Below are 26,673 nucleotides of genomic sequence, written 5' to 3' on the forward strand. Positions count from 1 at the left end.
CCTCACTCCTCTGCTCGGTTTTGCTTAAGACAGTCAGGGACGAAAGGAATGTCTGAGGGAACGCATTCCCTGGAACTGACTCATTTTGGTGTCGGGAGAGCACCCCGGTGCAGGCACCCTGTTCTGCTCCGGGCCGTCCTCATTGCCCCTCCCGCAGGGCAGCGCCCGCACCGCCCGGAGGAGAGGCCAGAGGGGCACCAGGCCTCGGTCAGACACATCTACCGACCCTTTCAAACTCTTAAATTTCAATTAAAAACACTCAGGTGGGGAGAGCAGCCGCAGAGGATGCCACTTCACTCGCGCCACCCCCGCTCTGCCCCTCCGGCGGCTCCGATATGGGAGCCGGAGCGCCCCCACCCCGCGCCGCCCGCCCCCTGCCCTTTGCCCCCGCGCATCCCGGCGCTTCCTGTTCCACCCACGTGGCCGGGATGGCGGGCGAGGCGCAGAGTCTCGGCTACACGGGCTGCAACTTCCTGCGGCAGCGCCTGGTGCTGGCCACGCTCAGCGGCCGCCCGCTGAAGATCCGCAAGATCCGCGCCAAGGAGGAGGACCCTGGGCTGCGCGGTGAGCGGCGGCTCCCGCGGCCGCGGGGGAGGAGCCGTGGCGGGCGGTAGCGGACCTCCGGCGCCGGCTATGCCTCCAACCTGCTGCCGAGCAGGGTCAGCCCCGCGCCGAGCACGGTGGGACCCGGCTGTGTGCCGGTGTCGCCCCGTGGGTGGTGTCTGTCTGCCCTGGGCGCTGTGCGCTCCCGGAGCGGGCGGCGGTGGCCGGCGCGTTCTCGGGTGGAGCTGTCACACGTGGAGAGCAGGGCTTTGGGAGGAGGAGCGGGAGGCGTGGGAGCGGCGCAGGGCGGCAGGGGAGACCGGAACAGGGAGGCAGTCACCCACCCATGGGTCTGTGACAGCGCCGTGCCACCGGCCCAGCCTGCCCACGAGGTCAGGCGTACCCGCGGGGGTTCGTGCCGAGCCGCCCCGGTGGGACGGGGCGGGGACCGCGCCTGGCGCGGGTCTGACCGGCTCCCTGGCTGTGCGTGATCCCCGGCGCTGGTTCGTGCCCCTGTGGCGGCGGCTCCGCAGTCGGGAGTGGCAGAATAATGCCCTGGCTCTCGGGCCGGCGTTTCTGCCGCGTGCCCAGGTACCGTGTGCTCGCTCTGTTCGTGGAGCCCGCGTTGCTGCGGTTTTAATGTGTCAGGTGTTATGCTGTGATTTTTGTTAGGGTTTGTCCAAACAGTAAAGGTGTAACAGGTGGAATCCATTTGCTTTTCATTTCTGAAAGCTTCCAAAAGTGCAGGCTCCTTTGAGGGAAACCTTTCTTGGGGAGTACCCTTTTCATTCTTGTACAAGACCTTTGGCATCCCATGGTGAATTCTGTCATAAAATGAAGTAAGAAGAAATAGGATAGAGACTGAGGAAGAAACATCGTTGTGGTGTTCAGTTATTTTTTGGGCAAGACCCCCAGTCGTGAAGTTCAAGAACAGGTGGAGATGCTACTCTGCCTCCTGACAGGCTTCACTTTATTGCCAGAAATTCTCCTCAGAAACTGTCAAAACTTTCTTGTGTATTTGACTTAACATTTACCATGACCCAAAGCATTTTTTAGCATCATGTAGTGGTGAAGTTTATAGGTTTGCCATGTTTCTTTCAAAGGTGTTTGAATTGCCTTTTTCACTTATGAGCTAAAGTATAAACTATGACTAACAGAAAAACAGTAACAACAAACTCTGATTCGTGTTAATGAGTCAACATGCAGTTCTTTTTGCTTTTCACGACTGGAACATTTGTTAAGAGAACTCCTCTAGAGGTGTTATCCAAGAGTGAAACATGTGCTTGCAAGGATGCACTCTTGCACTGGAAGAGGCCTCAGTGCTGTCATAAACTTTATAAACATATAGACTGTCAGAAAGTTTAGAAATTGTCAAAACAGAGGGCAAAACCAGTATTGTGTGAGTGGAACATCAGTCTTGTTATGCAAATATTGACAAAAGGTAATTTCTGCTATTGTATCCTAGAAACATATAGGAAAAAATTCTGATTACTGTTTAAGAAATAACACAGGGATTTATTGCTGAGGAAGTTCTGCAACCTACCAACTATTATGCAGGGGGTGTTGGCCATTAAAACTACCTGGGTTTTGAATTCTGTACATGTTCACATATCTTTGTTGATATTGAGTCTGTACCATGTTGGAATACCTAAGAACTAGAATACTACTGTATTCCTCCTGAGGTGGTCTTCTTTTTTCTGGTTGGATTTTTTGTTTTGTTTCATTTTTGCTTTTGGTTGGTTGAAAGGGGGTTTTGGTTTTGGTTTGGGTTAAATTTGCTTGTCCTTTCCCATATTTCTTTAGCAAGAGTCTACACAAACAAGAGAAATTGAGAAATTAGTTTCACATGAAATGCTGTAGTGAACACAGTAAGCTAGAAAAGAGACAGTGGGAAGACAGGTTTCTCTAGCCCTTAGTATGTCAATTACTGTTTTGGAAATGGAAAATTTTAAAGTCTGCAGATAACTAATTTTGTTTATGTAATAGCTATGCAGTAGCAACACTTCACATCTGAATGTCCTGTCCCCTTCTTTGAAGCTCAGCTAAGACATTTACACAGAATAATGTGGAAGCTTGTCATGCTTCAATAGAGAGAGTCCTGTGTGTTATGATTTGTATGTTTTGCATTGTGCTGAGCAAAATGTTAACTGTCAAATGTTTTATCCTGGACTAGGGCAATCTCTCAGGCCACTGTGGTCAGAAGTGTCTACTTTTATCATGTGCTGTGTGCCAGGGAGAGGAATGTGACTAGTCCAGCTGCCACATATGAGACCATCTCAATTGATTTGAGATGCCTATGGGCATGGAGGCTCAAATGACATCTCTGTTTTTACAGTTAATTGCCTTTTCTCATGTGCTAGCATTATACCACAACTTGAAAAGTGAGGGTAAGCCTTACTGTTGTGAAAGGCAGGAAAGGGTAAAAGTACAAGTAGTACAAGTTGAATTTTAGGAAACTTTAAAACTCTCTGTGTGTTTTACTCCTTAGATTTTGAAGCAAGTTTTATTCGCCTGATTGACAAAGTGACCAATGGCTCAAGGATTGAAATAAACCAAACAGGTAGGCTCTATTTCCTCTGTTTCCTCTGTTCTGGTCTTCCAGGCTCTATCAGTTTCTGCAGCAGAATCAAAGTTTTGTCTTGACAGAGGTAGGTGTTCAGATAGATTGACTGAGAAGATCAGAAATAACCAAGCTGAGGTGTTTTGTAGTAATTGATTGCATGCAAAAAGACCAGCACTCCACCATAATGCAGAGTGTTAAGGAAACTATATTGCCCAAGAATTAAAATTAGTATTTTCTTGGATATGCAGCAATTCCTAATGGGGGAAACTTCCTTTGAACCAGAATGGACTTTTCTGGGAGGCAAGGTTTACCTTCTGCAAAGGCAAACTTCTGCTTTCTTATTCATGCTTAGAAAAGGTTTTGGTTAGAGCATGAAGCTGGTTTGGAGTTCCTCTTCCTTTTTTTTTTCCTAAGGAATCTAAGGATTATGGTTGGTCAGTAAAACAGTCAAATAACCACCAGATGTGCCAGGGCACCAATGACCTGATGGACTGATGAGGTAGCTTCTGTGGAGGACAATTATTGCTTGTATCAGTGTTTTGGAGATGGCTAAGAGATCCTTGGTTTTGTAGGGGAAGGGGAAAGGAGGAGAAATGATGTGCAGGGCAGACAGACACTCCTGTGTATTGACTCATTTACTTGTTGCAAAGTATGGTTATGGTGAAGTAGTGGCCAGTGTTCTTGCAGTGCTCTCATTTGGGTTGCTCCCTTGGCATCTTCCCCAGGTACTACCTTGTATTACCAGCCTGGTCTTCTGTATGGAGGCTCACTGGAACATGATTGCAGCCCCAGTCGTGGTATTGGTTACTATTTGGAAAGTCTGCTCTGCTTGGCACCTTTCATGAAGCATCCATTGAAGATTGTCTTGAGGGGAGTAACAAATGATCAAGTAGATCCTTCGGTAAGTAATAAAGTACCAGAGGAGGATATTCCCCCTCACCCCCCAGAAAAACATATTAGGAAGGAGTGTCTAAAACATCCAAAAGTGTCCAGTGTTACTGCATTTACCAACAAACTCTTTGAATCAAACAAGCATCTGCTTAAATTTTTTGGCTTTGTTTTCTTTTTCTAAAGCCCTCCAGACATAAGCCTTTGCTTCTGGAGAACAGCACCGCTGTTTACTGTTTGAATGGTGATTGAAGACTGTTTTCCTCTGAGTAGATTAAGGAAACATAATCTGAAAACATAACCAGTTTAAATGAATAAAAATCCTGTGAAGTATAACTGCAGATATTGGATGAGCCTCTGAGTCTTCTCAGTATTTCAGACTTTCCAGCTGTGCTTTTCTTGTCATTTAAAAATCTCATTCTCTCACCTGTGGCTCTGTGAGACATCCACATGAGTGAAAGGATGATCAAAGTGGGTTGTACAAAAAAAAAAAGGGACGCATGTTTTGCTAATCTTTCAGTCATTCTGATTAAAAGTACTTAATATAACTGGTAAGTAGTAAGAATCAGAAAAAGTCTTTTTTTTGTTGTCAATGTCTATTTAATCACAATGTAGAACTTTCTGGATAATCTGGAGGTAAAAAGCAGTCCAGTGTTGATGTTGCTTTCAAGTAGGTTTGGACACTTACCTAGGCAACCTAGTCTTGATTTTGGAAATTATCTCTTTTTAGCTATCAGTTGCTTGGGCCTGAGATTAAACAATTTTAGCTGAAATGGGTGCAAGAATTTAAGCCAGTTAGTTTGTGCTTGAAGGGGTCTTGCACTTGCCAAAGCTCAGGCATGTGGGGGTTGGTAAAGATAATTGACTTGAGGTTCCTAACACTAAATGTAAATAAAATGCATGCTAAAGAGTTACATCTTAAGTTCATTATGTCATAGTAGCAACTACACAGTATTTGTCAATGACAACTAACACAGTAACAACTTTATAATTTTTTCTGTGATAATAACTGAATACCAATTTCTAAAATTGGTTTAAACTGGGTTTATGTCTATTTACCTTGCCTGAGGAAACATTAAACCTAGTGCACAGCAATAAACTACTTTAGGGAGTTTTACAAGTTATTTTTATAGCATACAGCTCTGCCGGCTGTTGAGACTAAAAGTGCAAATTCAAGTGGAACCCTAATTGATTTATCTGCTTAAGTAAATGGAAATTTCGGCTTTCACTTTTCAGTAGACAGAGGATGCTTATTAACTGAGTGAACAATTACTACCTATGCTTGTCCTAAAAGGGACACTTAAATTTTTCTGTCCATCTGTATGCTTTCTGACTTTCCATGGAGAAAGTGGAAAGGCGAACTGTAGTGAATATAATATGGGAGTTCAAAATGGGCAAGGTGTGTTCACTGCTGCTCTTGATGTAAGAACCTCTCAATCTCAATTTACTAGGTTGTATTGGGTTTGCCTGGCCAGGTTTTGGTAGCAGAGCGGTACAGGTGTGGGTTCTCTAAGAAACTACCAGAAGCTTCTACCACATCCAGCAAAGCCAGTGCCAGCCACCTCCAAGATGGACCCACTGCAGGCCATGGCTGAGCCCACCAATGGTGGTGGTAGCGCTGCTGGGATAACAGATTTAAGGGGGAAGTGGAGAGTCAGAGGCAACTGTGAAAATAACCTGCAGCCAGAGAGAGGGGTGAAAGTATGTAAGAGAAACAGGCCTGCAGACACCAAGGTCAGTGAAAAAAGGGAGGAGTTCATAAAGAAATGTAGCTAGTGGAAAGGATCCACTTTGGAGAAGTTCATGGCAGAATTTCCCATCCTCCCATGGGAAAGATCCCACTCTACTGTAGGGAAAGAGTGTGAGGAGCTCTCCCCCTGCAGAGGGAAGGAGTGGCAGAGATAATGTGTCATGGACTGACTGCAACTGCCATTCCCCATCCCATAGTGCTGCTGGAGGAAAGGAGGTAGAGAATTAGGAATAAAGTTAAGCCCAGGAAGAAGTGAGGAGTGGAATAAAGGTGTTTTTAAAATTTGGTTTTAATTCTCATTACCCTACTCTGATTTGATTGCCAATAAATTCGGTTAATTTCCCTGAGTCAAGTCAGTTTTGCCCATTATGGTAAGTGGTGAATGATTTCTCCCTCTCCTTATCTCAACTCATGAGCTTTTCTTTGTATTTTGTTTCCCCTGTCCAGCTGAGGAAGGGAAGTGATAGAGCATCTTTGGTGGGCACCTGGCATTCAACCAGGGTCAACCCACTATATAGGTACAATAAGCAAGGCATGCGCTCATCAGCTTTGGAGAATTTTTGTTGTTTTTATTTGTGAAAGGGATACAAATTTTTGTAAATGTGTCTTTATTTTGGAGCTAGGTGAACTCTGCAGAGTGTATCCTTGTCCATGAGTGTGTTAAACATCTGCCATCTGCAGATAAATCTACAAATTTATGTATGCACGTGTAAAAATATGTGTGTACATACACACGTGCATATTTGCACATCTGCAATCCCACAGCATCCCATTTGTGCTTGAACAGAGAAGTGGCAAACAGGAGCCTATCTTCCCTCCGTGGCTTCTGCTTTCAACCACAGAGTCTTGTGTACTCTAATACTGCAGACACTTTTCAAAGCCTTCCCTAGCCAGTTCAACTAACTGGCAGGACAGCTGTACCCCTGCCTTTACTCATGGAGACATCCTCAAGGATAAGTAAGTAGCAGGAATGTGTGTGCAGCCAGAGGAGCAGGACTTTTCCCTCATGGGAGCAGTGAGCAGGTTGCCTGTTCTCCAGGACTTTCTGAAATCCATTCTCAGCACTGAAGTCTTGGCTTTCACACAGCCTCAGAAGTATTTGTGGGATGTGATTGCTCTGTGGTTTAAGGTTGCTCTTTGCCAGAGACCCCCATGTCAGGAGGTCAGAAGGGAGTATGGCAGATCTCCTGCCATGGGTAGAGTACAAGTGGTCAGGGTGAGAGGAAGGGTGTTTCTTAAGGACAACTTGTAGAAGAAAAGACTTCAGCTGAGTTCAGTGAGGCACAGGTGAGGCTGAGTTCTTGGAGTATAGAGTGTGTGTTTACACTTAGTATTTGTTTATATATATTAATAGCCTTTCAATGGCATGCAATGGAGAGCTTTTTCACAGCTGGTACTGGTCCAAAAGAATACTGTGGTCACTGAAATAATGGGTAACATGCAATTGTACCAAATGGAACTGTGGTGATATTATTACTAATAATGTTGCATGTATTACTGTGTATATAATCATATATTATTGTGATCTGAGTGATACATCCTAAATGGGTGAGAGCAATGCTACTTTGTTCGCACTTAATGAGAAGAGGTATGCACTGGCAGCCTATGCTGGCATTCTGTTTTTCTGTGCCATCACTGGTAAGACCTGACCCATTGATAGCTTGTGGGTGCAGCCCTGAGAGACTGGATTGAGGTAGATTCAAGTTTCTCTGTATAGTGACTGTGCCTGCAGGGGCTGACTTTGTAAACGGCCTTTTTGAAGGGATGGAGGTGGCATGCAAGTGGTAGTTGCTAATCTTTCCTTCTCTACATACTCTTATTCTGGTCAGTATATAGTGCTGCAGTAACCTGTTTAGAATAACCATTCTTAATGTTTGTGTTTGCAAGTATTGGAGTTTTCTTACAGCTATGCCATGGGACTTCGAGTTGAAATGACTGTTAGGCTGACATGAGACATGAGACTATAGTATGTGAAGTTTTGGCTTGGGAGCAATAATCTTCAATCTTAATCAAAATTCATCAGTTGTCTGTAGAAAACAAGAAGTTCCTTCTACTGAATTTTCTACCCCTTCCCCAGCTTTTCTGTTTTCCCTGCTGAGTTCTGTTTTTCTCTTATGCCCCTTCTCCCAGTCTGGGCCCTTTTCCACAAAACATAATGCTGTATGTATGGCAGGGCTAAATTATATTCTTGGCAGTGCTAATGAATCCCAACTGATGCTTGTCCCTTTCCAAAGTAGCCACATGCTGAAGTGTAGAGTCTATGTCTGGTTTGCTGGATGGATTTTTTTCAGCTTTGCACTAACTAAGGGACTTTAAAAGTTACTTTTCCTCCTTTTTTTTTTCTTTTTGTTTTTAACTATTGTAGTTTCCTTTAAAGGAAAAGGATTTGCATTTATGCTACATAAAAACTGCAAGATATTGTCTCTCACTAGCTGGGTTGCATAGATAAATAGTTTTTTCCACTTCCTGGCAATGCTACTGAAGTTTCAGAATAGAGAAAAGGACAGTCACTGCAGTCTTAAGTCAGCAGTTAGAAAGAACAAGAGTAATTCTGTCCAAACCTGGATTGGTTGAGCATCTGGCTCAAAGGGCTCAAAGACACATCATTCATGATTTGTCATACACCTCAGATTCTTTGAAGTGCTTCAGTAAAAGTTACATGGAAGATTCTGTTTCTCAGAAACAGAAGAAAAGAAGCTCTTGACAGAACAGCCAAATCAAGGGCCTTCTCTTGAAATGATGCTTTCAAAAATCATTTGCAAAAATTGCAAAGGTTCTTGCAACAAGTTATTCAGCTGTAAGGAATGGTTTAGTCCTGACAGAAGAATGTAACCTTTTCAATAACTGTGTTCAGAGAAACAAGTGAGCTGTTTTAGCTGAACCATAATGGAAGTAAAAATCAGGCTGAGGAAGAAAGCCAGAATAGCAAATTCCACCTGCCAGTTACTTGTTCTAGCAAATTTTATTAGTCATGAGGTACTGTAGTAGTCCTAGGAGTAGCTGAAGCTCTTTGTGCTGCATTGTCATGTCTTCCCATAGAGTATCGTGTATGGAGGAGGCTTGTCTTTGTTAGTCATCTCATACTGCAGTGATTTTTAAATTATGGACTAACATAACTTCCAATAAAGAGTCTGCTTTTTAAATTCTGTGTTCCATAGGTTGATGTCCTTAAGGCAACAGCTTTACCCCTACTGAAGAAGTTTGGAATTGATGGTGAAAGTCTAGAAATCAAGGTAAGACAGTTTGTTCCTTTCTTCTCTAGCATATATTCAAGTGATACTTTTGCACTGCTTCAAGGGGCCATATGCATGCTGTTGGTTTCTGTCTCTAACAGATACCTAGTTGAGGATACATGCATGTCTAAGATTGCCCCCTGTTCTTGACATGTTTTAAGTGACGCACCAGCCACACAGTAATTGTAGTAGGAGAAATGCAAAGGCTGTGGGCACAGAGGGTAAGGAGAAAGTAGTGACTTCTCTTAGCCTCCAAAGCACACTAAGAGATCTTTTGTTTTCCTGTTGCTTTTCAGTTAACTTAATATCTTTTTGTTTCTATTTGGTCTTTGTGCCCCATGCTCGAGGCCAGGGAATAAAAGCGTATTTTTTGCATTCTTCAGGGGAATCCAGGGGAGCTGGATCTGTGTTTGGGTGATGGAGGTTTGCTTTCAGTTTGGAAAATACAGGAAAGAAGCTTATCTCAAGGACTACACTCTTCACAGGCCAAATAAATCTAGATGTAAAATAGTTTTTGGAGAAAGAAACTGTAGCTTTTCAAAGTTGAGAACACTCATTCCAAATGTGTAAAGGCACTGCCTGCACTACTAGGGCCTGCTCGTGCCTTGCTCTGCCAAGCCTTACCCCTCATGCTTCCTCTCCCCCTGCCCACAGCCCAGGCCACCATGTCATTGTCCTCGGACTGTCAGCCTCTGCTCCTGGAACCCTGCAGCCAGTCCTGACCTCCCCACAGCATAGTCCTGTCCAGCCATGGGACACCTGGGCCAGACCCACTCACAGGCCCATGTCCCAGCTACATCCCTGTGGATGTTGCCTTGGGGTGATGCGATAGGGTCAGGCTGAACAGACCTTCTTGTGGGAATGAGTTCATTCTGGTCCCCCTTATACAGAATTACAGAATATTCTGAGTTGGAAGGGACCCACAAGGATCATCAGGTCTGAATCTTACTGAAGAGATCAAACCCATGACCTTGGTTTTATTAGCACCCTGCTCTAACCAACTGAGCTCAAACACTTCTAGTCTTCCTTCAGCAGCGAGGTGCACATTTGCTACTAGAGACCACTCAAGCTAAGGTTCTTTTGCTGAAGATGTTTTTTGTTTGGTTCATAATGCTTTGTTTTCTATTGAGAAGCCATTCCTTACTGTACTTGAGAGTAGAGGAAAACAGAAATCCCTATTTGCTTTTGGTTTTGTGCAAAATCTATTTCTGCCTTTAGAACATCTTTCTTACCTGTTTTCACATAATGCCCCTACTCATAACATTTTATTCTATATGAAATTTTTGGGGTGTGTGGGTACATTCTTTGTGCTCTTTACTAATCTGTTTTTTTCTTCCATTATTGTGTCTAGATCAACCGGAGAGGAATGCCTCCCAAAGGGGGTGGAGAGATACTGTTTGCTTGTCCAGTGAGAAAGGTCTTGCAGCCTATTCAGTTTACAGACCCAGGCAAAATCAAGCGCATCAGAGGAACTGCGTATCCTTTTTGTCTGTTTTTGTACTTCTAAATAATTTTACTTTAAAAAAAAGTCTCCTTGTGTGAAGTTGCAGGAGAGCACCATGTTGTTGAGCTTGTATTCAGGTAACACAGGGTAAAGTTACATAGAGAGGTCCTATAAGTAGGTTTTAGGACAGTGTCTCAAAACTGCTGTGTTCAGAATGTTGTTGTTCAAAACACATCTGTACATGAGTGAGTAAATTTAAACCGAAACAGCACTATTTAAAATCTTTTCAATAGCAAGAAAAAGTTAAAACGCATTCCATCACATTATGTAGTAACAATAAAAGAAATCTTAACCTTGTGTGTAAATCCAGTAGTAACAAAAATAGTTTTGTTATGCACTGAAGAGGTGACATCTTGGTTGTTAATGAGTCTAGCGGAAGTTAGATGGGAGCTTAATTCTTAGTTCAGTTTACCTTGCTGCACACACTGAACTTTTTGTTGTATTTTGTAAAGAACTTATTGGCTCTTCACCTTTGGTAGTACTATTGCAGGTGGAAGTGGAGGAGGTTTTACTTCTGCACAAAGATAAGGGCACAAAATATTGTTGTGAACGTCTTCCTTTTTCAAACAGATCTCTACGTGTAGTTACTGTTCTGGATTGTTTGTTTCTTTTTGGGTTTATTTTTCTCTTGTGGTTTTTGTATGGTGTTTGTTATGAATTTGCTGTCTTTGTAGGAAGAACACAGAAATCCCTTACAGAAAACTCTCTTGAGCAAGGACCAACTTGTAGTTTAATTTGTGATTGAAAGTCCCAAACATAATCTGGCTTTGATTAATCAAAAGGAAAGCAGGAATGAGGTCAAGTTTCCTACCAGAGGTGCAGACTGGCGGCCTGTTCCTTCTTTTACTTTGTGGCATACCATCATAATTGTGTGTGAGAACAGGATGTCTTTCCAATTGTGGCATTTGCATGAGTGCAGGATTGCCAAGCAAGAGCATTTCCTGTAGTTCAAAGAGGAGGTGGCTCATTGTGCTTTTGGTGCTGGTTGCCGTGATCTTTTGATGAAGAAAGTACTTTTCTTATGCCTTCATTCCTCTCTGTAGTAAGTAGTTCTGTCTATTAGTGTGTGAAGGAGGAAGCAATGATCATGGCTTTACTGTCATTGTTCTAAATTGGTGTTAATGTGCAGCACCCTTCTTGGCCTCTTTGACTGTTTTGATTGATGTATGTGAACTACAGATTTTTGATCTTGCACTTTCCTGTAGGTTTTTCTGGGCTTTTTAGTAAGCCAAATAAGAGATGATCTTAGTTTAGTCATTAAGTGGTCCTTCAAGACAGTAGAAAACAAAGTACTTGGGAGGATAAGTCCTTAGGTCTTTTCAGTATATATTTTTGTCCCTTCAAGATTCATCTGAGCAAATCTGCTTCCTCACTGCTGGTGAGATTGTGTTGCAGCAACCTTTCACAGTCATCCAAAATACTGAGTGCACCAGCTGTGCCGAGAATCAGTTTTCTGGTAATTATCTAGTGATTTTGACCTTAAAATCTGAAAGTTCTTGGTTTACCTATTCCACAAGAGATGCTGTAGAAATTTGTAGAAAAGGAAATTTCTCCCTGCGATCTGGAAGTTTAGAAAGTGTATTTCTCTGCATTGCTATGTGAATGTATGTGCAGATGGGTGGTTAAATGTACAGAGTAGAAGTGTGTTGTACTTGGAATAGAATCTGGAGCGCAGCGTGCTTTGTACATTTGAAGATCTGTTAGAAGTTTCTCTGAAGCAGCACTCAAGTACAAGGGCAGAAGGGCAGTTTTTGTGTACTTTGAGAAGGTGAGTTGGGGTGAGCAGGAAGGTGGCAATTTCTTCTTTCTTGAAACCTTCAGATACTTAGTGACTAGGGACTCAGTGAACTTGATAGACTCAGAGCACTGCAAAATAGTCGAAGAGAGCAAAGGTATTTTCCTTATAGCCTTTTACAGTTTTTCTTTTTTGTTAAAACAGTTGTCTTTAATTTCTTACTCATCTTCCCAATTTCTCCCTGATAGAGAGGAGGAATTTCTTGCTGCTAATTCACAGAAACTTCACTATTAAAACATTCCTGTTTTAATAGTGTACAAATAACAAGAGCACACAGGGCTTCCTCCATCATAAGAAAACACAAGAGGATAGAACAGCAATTTCAATTTGTTGAAGGACATTCTCAAGATAGATGTTTTCCTAGTCATAACAGGTTGTTATTCAGCATGTCCTGTGTACTTCACTTCAAGACATATCAGTGAAAAGATTGTAGAAAGCATGTACACGCATATGCTTTTCTAAGTACAGTAACAAGGACCAGTGCTGATGAATAGATGTATAGGACACAACCATGTTTTCTGAAATAATGCACTGGAAGTTCTTGACCAGTTTTTCCAGCCTCTGCTTTTAATTTCTTTTGTGAACACAATGAATTTCTTAGCTCAGAAATGTAGATACTCTGTCCGAGTGTCACCACAGATGGCAAACAGAATGGTGGAATCTGCAAGGGGCATCCTGAATAAATTCCTCCCAGACATCTATATCTACACAGATCATATGAAGGGGGCCAGCTCTGGAAAGTGAGTATCCACTATTCACAAGGAACAGATATGTAATCTGCATTTGTTCATCTGCTAGGGTGTTTTGATCAGTAATTTTGTGGAGTTTGAGATCACAATCTTCTATTTTGCTGACTTGAAATAAATATTTCTCACAAGGTAAAAATGAAATGATTCACTAGATGCATTTGTTTTACTCATGTAACAGAGTAGAAGTGTGTTTTCCTAAACAAGAAATGCAGTACATCATTACTGCCACTAAAGGCAGCTTGAGCTCTCTCAATTTTTAAAACCATTGCTTTGAAGTGAGATTTAGATCAGAGGTGCTGTGGTACATTGAGGAAACCAACATTCAACCTTGACTGTACACCTTCTGATGGAAATTGAGGATGGGACCAAACTGTGCTAAGAAGTGTTGGAGCAGTATGGGTTGTCTTCTGCTGAATAGCTAAAGGACTGTCTTTTCACCAGTGAGGACTGGAAAATTAATTTACTGTACTTCTACAGATTTTGTTTGCCAGCAGAACACAGAAGTGATGGATGTGATTCAGACAATTTTACTGGTATCTGTCAACTCTGTTATCCTCTTGTCACTCTTAACTGAGGTTGAAAGAGTTCTGGATTACTCACTTGTTTGTCTTCTGTCTATATGCTTAAATGCGACATGCACATTTTCTTTCACTGTTTCTGTTCCTCGAGATGTTACCTTAAAACTTGTTAGGTTCAAAAGTTAACAAACCTAGAAATTGTTGACTAATTTGAAAGTATTTTTCCTCTTTTCCAATTCATCATATTTAATATCCCAGGTTTATAAGTTTTGTGGCTCCAGACTGTCAACAGTGATCAGAATTGCAGAAACTTTTCTGAGAGCTGTGTGTTTTTAGGGTCCTAATTTTTTTCATCTGTCTATAAAATTAAAAAGTCAAATGAATTGAAACAGCAACATTGTGTTTACTGCATGTAGCCCATGCAGAGGGATAATACATGGGAAGAGGAACTGGATCCCTTTCCACCTCGCTGTTGCATGTGGGTTTCTGATGCTGCTGTGCTATCACATTTGTCTTAAGTATGATTTCAGTGTGACTGTAGTATCCCTGATACTGAATAATTAGTCTAATCTTGCTAAATATTGAAGCTTGCATGGTCAGAGCTCAAGTGCTAAAGATAGCAAGCTTTGGTTTTTTAATGTTAAGAGAAGAAACAGCAGATACCTTTGAAATGCTCATCAAACATGAATTAAATAAATGTGAAAGATACCCTCCTTTGTTAAAAAAATAGCATTTCTGAAGTTTGGATGGCTTTTTCTTTTCTTTTATTTTTTCCTTTTTACAGGGTTTGTCCCAGGAATAGCCAGCATAATAGAGGGGTTTATGGGAAGTGGTACTTAATTTGACTTTTAGATACTGCTGTTAATTTTTTTTCCATAGCAAATCCAATGTTTCAAACAGGAAATTTGTCATCAAGTCCAAATTCCCAGTATTGCCCTATGAGAGGAGGAGCTAATTGTGACTTGAAGAGGAGGATAGCTGGGAGTAGGTCATGGCTCATTAATTGATTTTTGCCCTTAAATAAAACGCACTTTTTCCCTTTCTTTCAGATCACCAGGTTTTGGCATGTGCCTTACTGCAGAAACCATCAATGGCACTGTTCTTAGTGCTGAGCTAGCCTCAAACCCTCAGGGCCAGGGAGCAGCTGTGCTTCCTGAGGAACTGGGCCAGAACTGTGCTAAGCTGTTGCTTGAGGAGATCTACAGGGTAAGTGGCCAATGTTTTGTGTCTATAACTGTAGGGAAAGGAGGTGATGAAATTGCTAAAGTAAGAGGTGGCTTGGGGGCACCCTCAGACAGGCTCAGATCCAAACAAAGAGTGGTTTTGAATGGTTCCTTTAACATTGTAATGACATGCAGGGCCATTATTTCCAATGTTCAAGAGATGTTACGATGAGTCATAGTAATGGTGGTTTTTCTTTTGTTGTTTTCTGCCTGCAACAGAATTCGGTTACCTTCACATGGGCGGTTAGGCTTTTTCTAAGAAGTTGGATGGGTAATATAGTCAATGCTTCTTAGCTAGTAGTTGGAATGGAGTATTATGAGTAGAACACACAAGAAGAGGAAAAAATTGCACCAGGCCTCAATATTGACCACTTTGTTGTGATGATGACAAAGTCAAATGTGCTGAGATCTGTTGGTTCTGTGAGGAATTGGCTGAATGGCATGTTGGAAAGCAGCTTGGACAGTTTTTGCATAGGAATCTTGCGTGCATCTCAGTTTTCTGCAGCACTGTGGATTTTTTTAATTATTAAAATAGTTTTCATTTGTGGCAAGACTTTTAGTGGACAAGCAGCTTTCAGCCTTCCAAATGATTTGGCAAATAGCACACTAGTGAGTTTCTGATTTAATAAAGAACCTCTCTGCTGCTTTTGTTTCACATCTCCACAGACATTAAAATAACTAGTTTTTGGTATTGACAAAACACATTTGGCCTTTAGGCGGCAGTCATCTACAAATTATACCCACTGTTTAAAAAAAAAAAAGTGGTTGCTCTGAACTGTAATAACCTGGCAGGACTTTGCAAAGGGTTAAAAATGCCATTATTGAGATTCTGTATGAGGGCATGTAGTCAACCGTAAAAGTGCCCTTCAGCCTCATAAATTACATCCATGCCTGTAGTAGATTGTTTATATGTGACCATGTTATCTTTTTCTTTCCCTGCTGCAAGCCCTTCATCTGTTTGAATTACCAACTTGCCATTTGTTCCAGTCTTCCGTTAATATTTTGTCTTTCTTTATCAAGTATATGCACCATTTTGCTAGAAGACTCTCCCTTTCTAGCCCAGACTTTTTATTGCATAGAAATACCACCAATAAATATTCTTCTTGGGTTCCTGAGTCATGTTTAGACCTCTGGCATTTAAAAGTCCATCATGTATGGAGAAAGTAGTCACAACTAGTGACTGAAGCTTCTGGCTATTTCTGCAATTATTTAGTGTCAGGTAGCTATTTTTATTTGAGGGATTTCCTTCCTCCTTCCTGAAATAAAATGCAAACAAAACCAAAACTAAAACAAAAAATCCACCCAACCTAGACTAAAATTTGGTACATTTGTTGCTTTGTGTAAGTGTTTTGGAAAACATCCTCAGGTAGTCAGATGTTTGGAGACATCAAGGATCCAATTTTCATACACTTTTATCAGCAGCAAGAAGTATTTTTACCTTTGGAAACCATCCAGCACTTTACAGATTGAAACTAGTCAGGAAATCTGTCCAGATACTGTGGTGTGTTCAGAGTCAGGTGTCAGAAAACTTCTGAAATGAAGAGGGCTGGAAAGGCTTGAACTAGGTAACTTTCTGCTTCAGTGCACTTCAGGCATGTGATGTGATGAGTCAAGTTTTGCAAAGGATAGTGAAAGTCTCAGGACAAGAGAAAAAATATTTGAGTAGGAAACAGGATCAGGCAAGTATTTGAATGATAAGGTAATAGGCTGTGAGGTTTCAGTGTCTTTGAAGATCAGATTCCCTTTGGAAGCTGAGGGTGTTAGCTATGGCCTGCTACGGTACTGCTGGTGCTCCTGGAAGATTTTTATGTGTGGGCCACTTGAGTCCAAGAGTGACTGACAAGCTGAGCAGTGTACAAGACTGCTTGTCCTCGACTACAGCAGCTCACTGTGGAAAATCCTTGTTTGTTAGCATTTTGGACTATTGTGCTGCTTATCCGGTGGATAAGCTCAGCCCTTATTTAGTGAATTCTCCATTTTCTTTGTCATAGGGAATATGATGGGGTTTGTTACATAGTTTTCAGAATATGCACTTGAATTTATGTATAGCACACATGGTCATACAGTGCTAGCCTGAAATTTGAAAATATGTACTTTCTTACTTTCTCTCTTACTTTTTGGTTGGTTTGGGGTTTTTTTTTTTGGGTAGGCTTTTTTTGAGTAAGTGGTTTTTGAAAATTTGTTTTGTTTTGTGGCTTTTTTTCCTTAGGTCAGCTGGATTTAGTGTTCATCCCAGAGGGGCGATAAAAACACTTTGCAAAGTGTGCAGTGTTTGTTTAGTTTGAATATACCTCCCCCCCCCCTACATTTCTTTGCTTAGGTAACATGTTTAATGAAACTAAAAATTTGGAAAAGCAAGAATAGGGTGCTCTGAACAGGCAGTCTTTAAGTCCCACTCTCTTTGCACCACTTACGGAATACAGGGCTCAAGGGAGAATTCCCTCTTTATGAGATTGTTTCTCCATCTGTGTTTTTGCATGTAGGTACTGTGCTACAGCAGCCAGGGAGGGTTGACCAGAGAAGAGCATCCTGAGAGCACTTAAGATAATTCTCTGTGAAAGGGCTTTAGCTTTATGGGTCACCCACAAATCTGCAGGAGTTCATTACTGCTTAAAGGGTCCCAGGGACATTTCATAAAGTGCTTGCTTTGCCACCTAGGAAGCCTAAGGATTTTAGTCTTGAAATGTTAAGTGCTAAATGGTCTTTTTACTAAACCTCCAAAGAGAAATGAAAGAGGTGGTATGATCCTTGGAGTTGTGGAGCTTTTTTATGCACATTTGTTGATGGAAAAATGCCAAAGCTAATTGACTATTAATAAGCAGAACAGTGGTAATTGCAGTGGCTTTGGTAGATGGGGCATGGAGTGTCTGACTAGCATTGTCATTACAAATCCACACACAATTCTTCCTGAAGCTTAGTTGTAGAAGGCCAATGAGGATTTTAACTCTTTGAAAGGCATTGCTTATGGGAGCTTTATATAGCAAGTAATTGGCAGAATGGAAAGGCCTGGAAGAACTGGAAAAGGATTTAATTTTTATATTGCTTGTGATCATGAAAAATGGGAGGATGCAGTACCTGTTTAAGGCTGAATTCTTCAACAAAGAAAGGCAGAGTTGTTAGGGGACCTTGGAGGGGCAGGAGAACTAAAATGATTGAACGATTTCACTTAATTTTCAAGATGGCCTTACTTCAAGGTGGGAAGCATCCATCTGCTCCATTCTTCCAGGAAAAAAAACCCAAAACAACAAATAAAACCAAAACAGAAGCCCTCTGCAATATTTTTTTACCCAGTAGTTTCCTGTATCCTCCTCCTTGTCCTTTTCGAAGACCAGAGTGACATTTGCTTTATCTTCCAGTCCTCAGACACCTCTCCTGACTGAGCAACAAGGCTGGTGAAGGGACTGGAGCCCAAGCCCTATGGGGAGAGGCTGAGGGAGCTGGGGTTGTTTAGCCTGGAGAAGAGGAGGCTCAGAGGTGACCTTATCACTGTCTATAAGTACCTGAAGGGAAGTTCTAGCCAGGTGGGGGTTGGTCTCTTCTCCCAGGCAGTCAGCAATAGGACAAGGGGTCATGGGCTCAAGCTCTGCCAGGGGAAATTTAAGTTGGAGATCAGAAAAAATTCTTTCCAGAGAGAGTAATCAGGCAATGATATGGCCTGCCCAGAGAGGTGGTGGATTCCCCATACCTGGAGGTTTTTAAACTGAGATTGGACGTGGCACTAAGTGCCATGATCTAGTAAATGGACTAGAGTTGGACCAAGTTGTATGAAACTCTCGTCTGCTTCTTGTACATGTTTCAGATTGGCAAATACATGAAGTGCTGCAATTTATGGTATCTTCAAATGCATATGAACTATGATTAATGTCTCTTTTTAATTTACTTCAAAGAAATTTTTCAGAGTTTACATTCTGTGATGTTAAAAAAGATTAAGTGGATTGGGAAGGATGTTTAGTGTGACCTTGTTCTGGGTTGGTTTTAGTTCCATTCCTTTCCCACCCTGCCATGTGGAAATGGTTTGTCATTGTTACAAAATCTAGATTTTTATCTTCATGGCCCTTTAAAATTGGGAGTGGTATTCAGCCTTTTAAGTGTATCTTTTTCCTTGATTACTCTCCTCACATCCAAATTTCTGGTTTGTACAGAAATTAATTATTAAAACTGGGGTTTTTTGCAGGGAGGCTGTGTAGATTCAACAAATCAGAGCCTTGCTCTGCTCCTTATGACCCTTGGACAACGGGATGTTTCCAAAGTCCTGTTAGGACCTCTGTCCCCATACACGTAAGTTGTTTTGTTCAGTTTAATTTAGCAGTTGTGTTTGAATTCACTAGTTTTATTGCACAGCTATTTTTATATATGGAAGATTTTGCCTATGGTTCTGAATAGAACAACTTGTACCTGACTTCAAATGAGACAAGTGGCGCAAGTTACTTTGAGTTTATTTCTACATGTTAGATGATGATTCCCTTACTGTTCTGTATTATTCCTGTTTCTGAGAATTGCGGAGATGGAGTTTATTGATGGTTCTTGACCTGAATTACATGTGTACATCAGTTTGCTTTTTGTTGCCTAGTGTACACTGCGGTGTTTTCCTAGTGATCTGTCTGTAACTGTGTCATTAAATGTCATATTTCAACTGTCTAGCCAAATTGTAAAGCTGTGATTGTCCCTAAGAAACATCTGAAGACTTCAATTCATGGAGCTATGTCATACGTCAAAGTTTTACCCCTCTTTGGCAGCAGACTATCTTGTCATTCAGTCTCAGTTTTTATTAAAGCTTTGTCTGCAGCTGATAGTTGTTCAAAGGATAGAAAAAGACTGACGTTCTTACATTGCTAGTTGTGAGCACAGGTTACAGAAGCACAGGATCATCAAGGTTAGTATAGACCTGCAAGATCAAGTCCAGCCTTTGACTGAACACCATTTTATCAACTAGACCATAGCACTAAGTGCCGTGTCCAGTCATTTCTTGAACACCTCCAGAGATAGGGATTCCACCACCTCCCTGGGTAGTCTGTTCTAATGCCTGACCACCCTTTCAGAGAAGAAATTCTTGCAGATGTCCAGCCTGAACCTCCCCTGGTGCAGCTTGAGGCAGTTTCTTCTTATCCTGTCGCTGGCAGTTGCCTGGGAGAAGAGGCCAATCTCCTGCCTACAACCTCCTTTCAGGTAGTTGTCAAGAGCAGTAAGGTCTTATGTGAGCCTCCTTTTCTTCAGGCTAAACAACACCAGCTGCTTCAATCATTTTTCATACAACTTACTCTTTAAATGCTTTACCAGCTTTGTGACCCTTCTCTGGACATGCTCTAGGACCTCAATATCTTTCTTGTAGTGAGGTGCCAAAAACTAGGCATGGGATTCAAGGTGCAGCCTCACCAGTGCTGAATACAGGGTGACAGACACTATGCTGGTCCTGCTGGCCACACTATTTTTGATACAAGTCAGGATGCCATTAGCCTTCTTGCCCAGCTGGGCACACTGCTGACTCATGTTCACCTGCTGTTGACCAGCATTCCCAGGTCATTTTCCTCCAAGCAGCTTTCCAGCCACTCTGCCCCCAGCCTGTAGTGCTGCCTGTGGTTGTTGTGATCCAAGACCAGGACCCAGCACTTGGCCTTGTTGAACCTCATACCAGTTGGCCTTGGCCTGTTGATCCAGAACCTTCTGCAGAGCCTTCCAGTGCTCCCACTCAACTTGGTATTATCTGCACACTGACTGAGGGAGCACTTGATCCCCTCATCCAGCTCATTGATGAAGGTATTAAACAGAACTGACCCCTGTACTGAGCCCTGGGGAACAGCACTGGTGACCGCCAGACGGACGTGGCAGCGTTCACTCCCCATCTCTGGACCTGGACATCCATACAGTTTTTTACCCAGCAAAGAGTGTACCTGTTCAGGCATGTTACTGTAGTTCCCCCAGTCCTCCTTGAACAGATGGGCATTACATTGGCCAGCCTCCAGTCATCTGGGACTTATCCAGTTAGCCAGGACTGATGATAAATGATGGAGAATGTCTTGATGAGCTCTTTTGCCAGCACCCTTAATACACTTGGATGAATCCCATTCGAACCCATAAACATGTGAGTGTCCAAGTGGTACAGCAGGTCACTGACAACTTCCTCCTGGATTACAGGGGGTGTTAGGCTCCCAGCCTGCTCTCCTCTAATTGCCCTGAGGATAAATGATCTTCCTGTTAAAGACTGAGGCAAAGAAGACATTAAGCCAGATTGAGTTCTAGCAGAAACTACTTAGGGAAAGAGCATCCAGTATCAAAAATTTAATTTATCAGACTTGCAAGTGATTGACTAGATCAGAGTTATTCCTAGGGACTGAGCAGTTTTTCTTAGTCAAATGAAGGGTTGTTTGTTTATCTGACAATGGCATCAGATAATAAGACTATAAACTGTCCTTTTTCGGTTATCATGGTACCGGTGCTGTATACGTGAAAAGTACAGTACTGTGATAACTGAAGAATGGTAGTGCCATCACATGAGAGGTGGAAATTGCCTAACTGCTCTTCTCAACCTCTGATACCTTTGAAGCAACGTTCTCATCAGATTTTGAGGGGAGGACAGGAAAGTGTCACATTGCACAGAGGTGAAGTAATCTCCTCTAAAGTAAGTATTCATGTAAAAAGCTTACAAAGGTAGATATTAGTGTTTTAAGTGCACAGATAGGCACATGAAACAATCCAATCACTTGTCATTGTCCAGTCTTTTTTATTTTTTCATGATTTTTTTTTGTGCTATGAAAATCAAGCAAATGCACTAGTTTGGTTTGTAGGTAGGCTGATTCAAATTGGTGTGTCATCACTTCTTTAAAGCTAGGTGTGTGCAGCAGGCATAAAGGTCAGGAGCATGCATCCTGAAGCAGCAGATGATAAAATCCATGATTCTGTGAGAGTGTGACTCATCAGTTCTGTAAGGATCTATGCAGAGAGAATGCAGCTTTGCGTGCAGCACCCCCATGCCCTTGCTAAGGCTGTTTACAAAGGGCTGATAAGTTTGGTTCCTGAGAAACCCATTGGATGCACGAGCTTATGAAGTAAGTTGTAGGACTATCATGTTCACCATCATTGTCCCTTTTTATCTCTCTCAGGGCTGTGATATCTTTGCATTTAACACTTTGACCTGCAGAATCTGAAGCTATTTAAAAGCCATGTTATGCTAGATTGGCTTCTGTATCTACCATACTGTAGAATGAATGTGACAATTCAGCTGGATGCTGAGAGTACCACATGGGGACATGGTGCTTTGGAATATGGCATCAGAATGAGGAAATTTCTCTCTCTGTGCTTTGGAATTTTGTGTGTTTTCATAGAGGACATCCTTTGCCCCAGCTAACGGTGGGGATCAAGAGTGCAGGCAACACCTTGAATAGGCTGTCATGAGTGGCACTGGGGACACCTGTCCCAGGAAGACCACTTGGCCAGCAACCATCTGCATTATCCTTTTTTTATCATCCAAATTTCATAGAAGTAAGTGCCTCTCTGTCAGGCTGAGTTTATAATTAAATGCAGCGTGCTGGCTCTGCCACTAATTCACAGAGGTCAGTCTGGCAGGACAGACTTGTCTGCATGCAGGTGGATCAGCGTGAGCCAGAAGTACCTGAAGGGCAGCAACAGGAAAGCCTGAGCGCCTTGGCTTTGCAAGGTTTAGGGGCTTCAAGAAGAGGGGTAAGGGTGCCTCTGCCCAACCTGGCAGATACTTTCAGTTGTTCCCCTGCCCAGGGGTGCCCACCTCCAGCTCCTTTGTCTATCTGCTCCCAGGATGACCTCTGGTTGGACTGAGGGGAGCAGTGCTGGGACTGCTGGCACTGCCAGGCAGAGTCCTGTGTGGGTCCTAGGGCATTTGAACTAACAAGGCATTGCTGGTGAACAGGTCTTCTCTCGCACTGGTCTATGCATTGGTTACTTTGTCCTGACACATGATGTGGCTGTGTATCTTTTGGTGTTCCTTACCAGTTTTTGGGGAAAAGACAGCACTTAGATAAACAGACTTTTAACTCCTTTTTTCTTACTTTTATTTTGGTTTGTTTGCTGCGTTTTTTTCTTGGTGTTGGCTGTAAGAAAAACCTCCATTGTGGCTCATGTAGCTGTCCCTGGAGCTGCAGTGTTCAGTTCTCCTGCCTGAACATACAGTTTAAATTTTCAGCAAAATAAACCTTCTTTATACCTTCCAACTCCTCCCTCAGTCTTCCAGTCTATGCCTGTGTGTTTGGTGCACCTTGCACTATTATTTGAGATGCCCACACATGTCCCAGATCAACCTCAGAACTTTTACAAACCTGCTTGCTGCTGCACTTCTGTAATGTACCTCTACCTTCTCCCCTGTTTCTCTCCTATTTCCAGGGCTCTTACCACTTGTGCTTCTACTGCTACAAGACAGAGGTGGCTTTTTGCTGCTTCCAGATTCTCCCCTGATGTCCTCAGGCAGCCTCCCCTTCACTCCCACTCCAGTGAGCCTTTCTGATGTACATGGGGTCTGATATGTGTTTTCTCACTCTGCCTTTATTCAAAAGGAAGAAGAGACAGAAATACATGATTGCCCATCTATGTGCAAAGAAAAGGGTGGATTTAACCAATCCAACCAAGATGTTGCAAAGTTTGCTCACAGCTTTTAGAGTTTTCCTCTGAGTCTCTGGCTCCACACTGCCTTTGGTATTTGTACAGTTTATTCTGTGCCTTTCTTGCAGTTCAGCATGCCACTCCTGCAGTTTTGCACTTGGCTGCTTTCTTGTCAGACTGCCACAGCCCTGGGAGAGGACCCAGCTAAGGAGAAAGCTAGTACAGAGCTTGTTGCCTGTCAGCTTTACTGAAGCATTTGTGCCAGCATATGCCCATTTGCTTATTATAGCTGCAACCAGAAACCTTGCAGCTGCAGAGGCATGAAAGAAAAGGCACTTCTCATTTCCTTCTTTCAACTATTAAATCCATTTGAGAGGTGAGAGAGCTGATTTCTGTGCTAAGTCAAGTTACCATCCTGGGATGGTGCAGTAGAAAGGTGCACATAGCTTTGGAAGCCATGTGCCCACATTCACTGTGCAGGGATATTCAGTAGACTGCCCCTGAGATAACTTCTGTCATCCCAAGCAGCCTCTTACTGTCTCACTCCTGCCATTTCTCTCCTCTCCCCATACATATATCTGAGCACAAGAGCATCAGCATGCCCAGCTGCAGTGGTTAAGGCAATTTTTGCTCCTGCAACTTTCATTGTGCTTATTCACAACTTGTGTGAGTAGGAGCTGCCAGGAGGCTTTCAGAGGCCTCATGATGTTGCACTGAGTACTGTCCTATTCTCCTGGTCTCCATTTGTGGGTACTTTCTCTTGATTTGTTGTAATGATGTATGTGTGATTAGCTTGTGATTATGCTTTCAAGCATGCACAGCAGAGGCTCTTTTCAGACTGGCAGACAAGCAAATGTGTGCACTAGATGTCCACATTTCCTTTCTTTAAAGGGTAAACCTAAACTAAGAAAAGCACTTACCAATTGCTGGAGGACTTAGTTCAAGACTACAGACTTGCTTGTGGCCATGACTTAAAGAGACCAAATTTCTGTCAGGAACAATTACAAATTTTGAATCTGTGTAGTCTTTTGGTGTAATTGTTCTCTGTTTTGGAGAAGCAAGTAGGAATGTTTTTGTTCTTTTTTTTAATAATTTTTCCTGTAATTTGTCCTCCAGTCACTGTGTGTTTGTGAGCACTCTGTCTGTTTAATTTCTTCGTGCCTTTCTTTCTAAAGTGATGAAAAAAAAATTAGTTCTGGTTTTTCATTTGTTTGTTGGGGTTTTTTTAAATGAGAAAACAGGAAGGATTCAGAGTCCAAATGTGCTTTTAATGAAGCATTTAACTAAGAAGCAGACAAGTTGATGACACAAATCAAACACATGCTTTAGGATCTCTCTTCTTAAAGTACGTACCCAACCTTTTGGCTATCCCTGTTTCGCTTTTATTTCTGCTTTAAACTTTAGAACAGGGAGAGGAGTACCACTGGTTGGTGTGAGGTTCATATAGCCCTGATGGAGATCAACACCATGACTAAATGACCTTGCCTGGCTACGTTTTTCTTCCTTCTTCCCTCACCACTTTGTCTTGCTGCGCTACCAGGCATTCCTTTCTCTGCCCGTACAAAGCGTGCAATGGTTTCAGTAGGGATCATTAGCCACGTCTACAGCACAAGTGAGAACAATGTTTCGAGCCTGTAGGCTTCTTTTTCTTTACTAAGCAATGTTTTTTCTTGTTTCATTCACTGTGTTCATTGCTGGGATGAGCCTTCTGTTTTGTTTCTTAAACTGTGTTGCTTTCTCTCTCTCAGAATTGAGTTTCTGCGGCACCTGAGAAGCTTCTTCCAGATCATGTTTAAAATTGAAACAAAGACCCCTGAGGAAGAGCACATGGGCGGCGAGAAAGTCTTAATGACATGTGTTGGCATTGGGTTTTCCAACCTCAGTAAAACTATAAGATAAGAAACGTCTGAAGACTTCATGAAAGACAGAAAATGGTGCAAAGATCTAAAAAACTACCTGTCTCTATACTTATTCTGGCATAGAAAAACCCATGATGATTCCAGTGCGGAGGTACCCAAGCTTGCTGCATGTAAACAATAAAGCTGACTTCAGGCTATTTAGGCCTGTGCTATTTATAAATGCAATGCCAGAATTCTATGCTGTGTGGAGTGGCTGGCTGGATTGTCAGCTGGCTTGGGACTCTTTGCACTGTATTCCACTGAATGGGACACAAGTGCCTCATGTCACTGTGCCCTCAAACCTTAATGAGGTGGGTGCTTTGGTTTTGTGTATCTACTGATTTCACTTTTAGCTTTTTCTGAAAGGTTTAGGCAGAAAGTGAAAACAAAATTGACCGAAACAAGCTTTACAGTGCAAAACAAATGATCACAACAGAAATATTAGAGTCTTGGGGTAATTGCAGAGATAATATTGGCATTGTAGTAAAAAAGTGACAGTAATTCTTTGTTTATACATTGCCAGTGTATAGAGTTTGTCAGATGCTTCACTTCTGCTTATGTTTACTAAATTGGAGTTTCACAAACAGAATAAAATATCTGCCTTTTATATTTCCTTACTACAGAAGAGATCACACCCTATACTGACTTATTTGCAAAGATGGGCATGGGAGGACAAACCTACTTGACAGTTTAAGACTTATTACATATATTCTTATTGGGTTTGTTTGGCATGCCAAACACCACAGTTCACAGTTGTGAGAGGTATCAAAAGTAGCTGTAGATTTTGAGAGACAAAATTACATTCAGATACACCATCATGTTTTTTGCATCTGCTCCCTTTTGAAAGTGGGGATTACTGTGTATGAGCATTGCTTGGATTGACAGATGCAAAAAAGTTTCCACTGGGATATAAATACTTGAGTAAGAAAGGCTTTTTGGTAGATTCCAGGCAAAAGTTAATTCTGAAATGACACAAGGTAAGAAATTTATATTTGACTGCAGATTACATACAGTGTGTCTGGAAGAAAAATAAAACTGTGTTGAGAGCTGGTATACAGAGAGAACAAATGCTAGTGACTGTGTTATAATGGTCTTACAAATTTTGTCTGATGCCAGTGTCCAGTGGGCATTACCTCTGTAATACGGAAAATGTATATTGGACCCAAAAGGCCTTTGACAAAAAAGTTAAGTATTTGATTAGTATTTTGTTAACTATTGTGGGCTGCGTGTGTCATTTCTGTACTGTACTTTGTTCTTGTTGCAATCTGTCAAACAAGTTTTTGAAAAATAAAGTATTTTATTCCTAAATAAGGTTTTATTTCCATTTAAAACAAAACAACAGCAAAGCCTGAAAGCTTTTCCCCAGCCCTGTAAGATGGCACTTGATAGGATAAATGGCTATTTTGAACTGATAGATCAAAAAAACAGCTTTGGGAGTTACCAG

At 42.1% G+C, this 26,673-nt stretch overlaps 1 protein-coding gene across 1 annotated transcript; it reads left to right on the top strand.

The window, feature by feature from the left end:
• The first annotated feature begins 420 nt into the window (after positions 1–420).
• RCL1 (RNA terminal phosphate cyclase like 1) lies at positions 421–26,673 on the top strand. Its single transcript, XM_071580362.1, has 9 exons — positions 421–564; positions 3,032–3,103; positions 3,832–4,007; positions 8,903–8,977; positions 10,329–10,453; positions 12,891–13,016; positions 14,593–14,749; positions 18,941–19,044; positions 25,080–26,673. The coding sequence occupies exons 1-9, from the start codon at positions 429–431 to the stop codon at positions 25,228–25,230; spliced, it is 1,122 nt and encodes a 373-aa protein (XP_071436463.1). The 5' UTR covers positions 421–428; the 3' UTR covers positions 25,231–26,673.

The sequence above is a fragment of the Pithys albifrons genome, chromosome Z (assembly GCF_047495875.1).
Source record: "Pithys albifrons albifrons isolate INPA30051 chromosome Z, PitAlb_v1, whole genome shotgun sequence".
NCBI lineage: Eukaryota > Metazoa > Chordata > Aves > Passeriformes > Thamnophilidae > Pithys > Pithys albifrons.

What these genes read in the sequence shown, in the direction of transcription:
- RCL1 (XM_071580362.1), top strand. Translation starts at nt 429, where the DNA reads ATGGCGGGCGAGGCGCAGAGTCTCGGCTACACGGGCTGCAACTTCCTG. An exon ending in AAGGGGGCCAGCTCTGGAAA is followed by an intron (nt 13,017 to 14,592) that starts GTGAGTATCCAC and finishes CCTTTCTTTCAG; the next exon opens with ATCACCAGGTTTTGGCATGT. An exon ending in TGCTTGAGGAGATCTACAGG is followed by an intron (nt 14,750 to 18,940) that starts GTAAGTGGCCAA and finishes GGTTTTTTGCAG; the next exon opens with GGAGGCTGTGTAGATTCAAC.